Genomic DNA, 5,386 nt, shown 5'->3' with positions numbered 1-5,386 from the left:
CACCTGAACCAAGCCTCTGCTGATTTGATCCGTATGGTACTCTGGTTCGGTCTCTTGGTGAGATAAGAGAACATCAATCAGTGTCTTGTTCTCACGATGACTGGTGATGCTTCCGTGCTTTTCAATCAAATCTTGCAAGAACTTTTCCCTCTTCATCTGCAACGTTTTCAGATGACTTTCAAGCTTATTTTGCCCTATCCACCTCAGTAGCGGAACAAAATCTGCAACATTTGTTGATCCGCTGACTTTAACACTCTCTTTAACCATCTCTTGAAAGCTCGTGACTCCCCCTATTTTTCCTGAGCCATCACCAGAATATCGTTTTCTAGCAATCATCCTCATCATAATGTTCAGTGTGAGTTCGAAGAAGGCTGATTTCATGTCGACCATGCCCTGGTCATCAGCCCTAGCGGCAGCGCCTTTAGAAGGGAAGGGATTGGCTGGGCGGTTCTAGGGACGAAGTGCAACTGAGACGTCTCATATTCGAGTTTTCCTACAGAAAAAAATCTTCATATTTTGGATTTTTTCGGGTGTTTACTGGACACTCGTTAACACATTTAAAATTTATCTAATCTATTATATATATATATATACACACACACACACATATACTACAATTATTATCCTTCCTTATATTTATATATGTTTGTCTATTTAATCTTACCTGCCTTTCTTTATATTTATTTGTTCTAATTAATCTTGTATTTTTTATCTGAAATATGTCTTAAGAAGGGTTGTCCAAATAGATAGACTTTTTACATACTCATTTTTTTATCTCTCATTGATTATCAACATTAAAGAAAACTTGACTTTTTGGATCAAGAAGTTGCCAACTAAGATATTGCTTAGCGTGGACATAAGGAGAATGAATAAAGATATGGTTGAGTCATTTTCGGTTAGGAGTTGCAAGGTATAATTATTGTGCTGTGAAAATTCCAACTTAAAACAAGGAAATTCAAAAATTGGCGTCATCAAATAGCAACTACTATAAAGTAAATTACTCCATCATTTTTTTCCCTTAAAGAAACAAGTGAAATATATAAAACAAGATTTTTTTTTTTACTAGTACATATTTTTTCTTCAAACAAGAAGAAGAGACGAGGCAAATAGTGCCCACCCTTTCTCAAGAGTCAAGATACATCCTCGTCGCAGTCTAAATTTGGGAAAGAAGGCTCATCATTCCAGGTCGTGCTCGACAATTGGCGACTAAGGGTTGAGCTTTAGGCATAGTCAGTCCAGGCCCCTCAGCTAAATCTACCATCTCCTCGCTGATTCTGCTCCAATCAAAGCACTGAATAATTGATCCCAAAGCAAATCCAACCATGCGCATGGCCAATCCCTCCCCAGGACAACCTCTTCTACCAGAACCAAATGGCATTAATTTGTAGCCATCTCTGGTCCCTTCAAGCCCTTCAAATCTTTCAGGCTTGAATTTTCTTGGATCCTCCCAATTCTTGGAATCATTTTGGATAGCCCACAAATTGACAATCAACATTGTCCCCCCAGGGACACGGTAACCCCCAACCACACATTCCTCGGAGGATTCGTGGGGTATTAATAAAGGCCCTGCTGGAAACATCCTCAATGTTTCACTAATTATGCACCGGAGATAGGGTAGATTAGCCACATCTGATTCATCTAATAAACGTTCTTTTCCTATGATTCTGTCAATTTCTGCTTGTGCCTTCTCCAAAGTTGATGGATTGTTCAGCATTAGTGACAATGCCCACTCCATAGTTCCCACTGATGTATCGGTACCTGCTGCTAGTAAAACCTGCAATACGAAAGTGGTCAATGGTGAAATGCACTTGAGAAAAGAAGAAGAAAGTGGTAAACGCTAGAATGAAGAGCATGATCAATGACATTTGCTTCTAAAGTCATCAACCAACTTTAGACATCGGTTGGCTAGACATCATACTTTCTTTCTGCTTCACTGTCAAATGCCAACACCGAAGAAAAGTAGGCCCCCCGCCCAATACGTTGGGATCTACTCCTGTTCACACCATGCGGTCAACTCTATTCTTGGACTGTACCAGTGAATTTTTCTTATTCATCATAACTTATTGCACAATAATGAAAGCAATTCAATTCTTATAAGACAGCTGAAGTAATGTTATGCATTATACTCAAAGAAAGCAGATTTTGGCCATCTAGATTTAGTCACTTAATCTTCGAATTACTTTCAATTTCTATTAATTTGTCCTTAATCGAAGTTTGACATTTTCTAGGGAACATAGAAATGATAACAAATTAGCTACATTAATAAGAAGAAGAAGAGCCAGAAAGAAATTTATCAGAGTAACCATACCAGCATAAGGCTTCTAATGATTTCATCCTTGTAATACTCAGGTTCCTTCTGTTGCAGGGTCAACAAAACTTCAATCAACGTTTTCTTCTTTTCCCCTGTTTCCCCTGCATCGCCGCCACCATTTTCTGCATCTTTTGCGCTCCTAAATCCCTTGATCAACTCCTGCATGAATTGATCCCTATTCTCCTGCAAAACCCTCAAGGCCATCTCCGTCTTTCCCACTTTTAACCACCTCAAAACCGGCAAGAAATCTCCCATATTCGAAGCTCCACCAATTCTCATCGTCTCCTCTACAATCTCCCTGAACCTCTTAGCCTCCTCAACTTCCCCAACATTCTCCCCATAGTACCTCTTCCCAGCAATCATCCTCATCATCACGTTCAACATCAGCTCAAAGAAAAGGGCCTTCATATCCACGCTTTTCTTGTTTTCTGAAGCTGAAAACAGCCTTTTCAGCATCAATTTTACTTCATCAACACGTATCCCGTGAAGCGTTTGAAGCCTGTGGGAAGACAAGATCTCCAGTGAAGCTATCCGCCGTAGATTTCTCCAGTGATCCCCGTAGGACGTCCATGCCATTGAGGTATAATTGTATCCCAGATGTTTTCCAGCCAGCAGACGCGGGCGGTTGGCGAAAACGATGTCGTGCTTGTTGAGGCATTCTTCGGCTGCGGAAGGGGAGGAGACAAGGAGGACTGGGCGTGAGCCGAATTCCAGGAGGAGGACCGGGCCATGACGGTCGGAAATCTTGGCTAGGCCTCGGTGAAGAGGCTTCTTGATGAGGAGGAGGTGGCCGAGGACGGGGAGATTAAGGATGGGACTAGGTGGAAGGTTTCGGATTTTGTTGAGGAAGTGCTTGGTGAAGATGTATAATGCTAGGAAAAGTGGAAGGTAGAGATACGAGGTTTCCATGGATAGTTGCGATTTCTTGCTGGTTTATCTGGGATTGAATGATGGATGGGGTTTAGTTAATGAGAGTTAGCGGATTTATAGTTGGACTTGTGACTCTGAGTGGTCTTCATCTCGTTTTCTTGTAAGGTTGCAATTGATAGCCAGCCTATGAAACTTCCTATTAAAATGTGCAATTATAATCGTTGGCTAAATTCTATAGACAAAGATGACTTTTGAGTTTGGGAGAGTGAATTTCTTATGAGTAGATTAAAACCATTACGAACTATACTATACATAATACAATCAGTGTGGGCCGGCCCCTCTTTTTCAAGAAAATTATGCTTCAAATCAGATTAAATAAGGTTAATGAGTTGAGATTTTTTTGTTTTTTTTTTTTGTTGATACGATAGCTTCCTGTATTATAAAGGAGGAGTAGGACCTAAAGAGATCTAAGAATAATTCGGAGAGAACTGAATCATCACCAAATCAAACGAATGCATTATGTACCTTCATGAATTTTTTAAACAATACCACATTTAATTGTGATAAATTAGTGGGAGGTAAGACTCCACCAAAGTTTTTTCGGTTTTCTTGTACAAATCTTCTTGGGTTCGGGGCCACTACTTAGCTTACCTGTTATCTACCCTTTTTTTTTTAAAATATTGTACCTAGAGTTTGGAAGTGCGTTTTTTTTTCCAGCACAAAAGTTAAAATCGCCGGAGTAACAAAATCTTGCAGTTGAAAACTAGCCAATTTTCTACAAATCAAGAGAAATTAAAGCACAGAATCAATGCACAAGTTCACGACTAGGGCTGCAAACGAGTCGAGTCGAGTCGAGTTTTGAGCTAATCGAGCCGAGCCTCGACTAAATTTTACCAAGCTCGAGCTCGAGCTCGAGCTCGACGAGCTGGCAATTTTCGAGCTCGAGCTCGACTCGAATCAAGTCGAGCCGAGCTCGAGCTCGAGCTCGAAAAAAATAAAAAAAAATTATTTTATTTTTAAAAAAATAAAAAAAAATAATATTTTTTTCTGAATAAATAATAAAATATTAAGGATATATACGTAATTTCACTATGAAAATAAAAAATTAAAATATATTTATATATAATATACGTAATTTTATTATTAAATAAAAATAAAAAATATATATAAATATATATACTCAAGCTCGCGAGCCGGCTCGCGAGCTAACGAGCTTAATATTCTGAGCTCGAGTTCGAGCTCGAGTTTGACTCGAGCTGGCTCGAGCTCGACTCGAGCTCGATTAATCTCGAGCTCGACTCGAGCTTGAATCGAGCCGCTCGCGAGCGGCTCGATTCGTTTGCAGCCCTATTCACGACAGCAAAGCAGAACCAAATAATTGTCATGGACCAATCGTGCTTGATCCTTTTTTTTTTTTTTCAGAGACGATAAATATTGTATAACTTATCTATTCTAAACTAAAAAAGGAGGGGGAGTCTAAAGAAACTATGTTAAGAGTTAGCATGTACACAGATCTTATTAAATCAAGAGAGTGTTTTGACATAATTTTTAAATTTTTTTTGCTGTAGGTAGGATTTGAACCCTCACCTGCACCCAAGGTGGGGGTGCTTGACCTATTTAATGAGATTCCAGTCCTCCAAGAAAGTTGGCAACGAAATGAAGTCATATGGAACGGGGTTGTTCCCTGGCCAAACAGTGTGCTGCACCTAACTCACTTAAGCTATTGACGACTGTTGCATGCTGAAAATTTTTGCACTAAAAGTGTTGCCGAACCATGTGTTCAATCTATAGACAAGAGCCCTAAATGGAGGTAAGTTCGGTTTTGCAGATTACAGAAAATTACTACGCCCAAGCTGTGCTTTTGTCACGAGAATGGGAAACCAAAGGATAGATTAAAACTTTAAAGAGTAAATTTTATGTATACTAACGATGTATACATTATTACGATTAGATATACGATACATATGTAAAATTTAAATTTTAAATTTAAATTCGAATTATATGTCATATATGTAATAATGATAAAAGTGTATATACTGTCAGTGCATCAATTTTTTATCTCATACAATATTTTTTTTAAATAATATTTCAAATAATCTTAATGTTTGCTACTCTTCAAATTCATTTTCTTGAAAACTCAAACGCACCGAAAGCATCGTTAATTAAGCAATAAAAATATGCAGCCATTTTTTAAAAAAATAAATA

General features: G+C 38.5%; 1 protein-coding gene across 1 annotated transcript; it reads right to left on the bottom strand.

Moving 5' to 3' along the window:
* Window positions 1-962: 962 nt before the first annotated feature.
* Window positions 963-3,366, bottom strand: LOC140015372 (cytochrome P450 81Q32-like). Its single transcript, XM_072067813.1, has 2 exons — window positions 2,309-3,366; window positions 963-1,774 (listed from the first exon to the last, which is right to left on the bottom strand). The coding sequence occupies exons 1-2, from the start codon at window positions 3,218-3,220 to the stop codon at window positions 1,154-1,156; spliced, it is 1,533 nt and encodes a 510-aa protein (XP_071923914.1). The 5' UTR covers window positions 3,221-3,366; the 3' UTR covers window positions 963-1,153.
* Between the last annotated feature and the right edge of the window lie 2,020 nt (window positions 3,367-5,386).

This window comes from Coffea arabica, chromosome 10e (genome assembly GCF_036785885.1).
Source record: "Coffea arabica cultivar ET-39 chromosome 10e, Coffea Arabica ET-39 HiFi, whole genome shotgun sequence".
NCBI classification, from domain to species: Eukaryota; Viridiplantae; Streptophyta; class Magnoliopsida; order Gentianales; family Rubiaceae; genus Coffea; species Coffea arabica.
The sequence above is the reverse complement of the archived record's forward strand: the minus strand, read 5'-3'. Positions and strand labels throughout refer to the sequence as shown.

Coding starts and splice junctions, on each gene's coding strand:
- LOC140015372 (XM_072067813.1), bottom strand. CDS start 3,220: ATGGAAACCTCGTATCTCTACCTTCCACTTTTCCTAGCATTATACATC. Junction 1,775..2,308: donor TCATTAGAAGCCTTATGCTG/GTATGGTTACTC, acceptor TTCGTATTGCAG/GTTTTACTAGCAGCAGGTAC.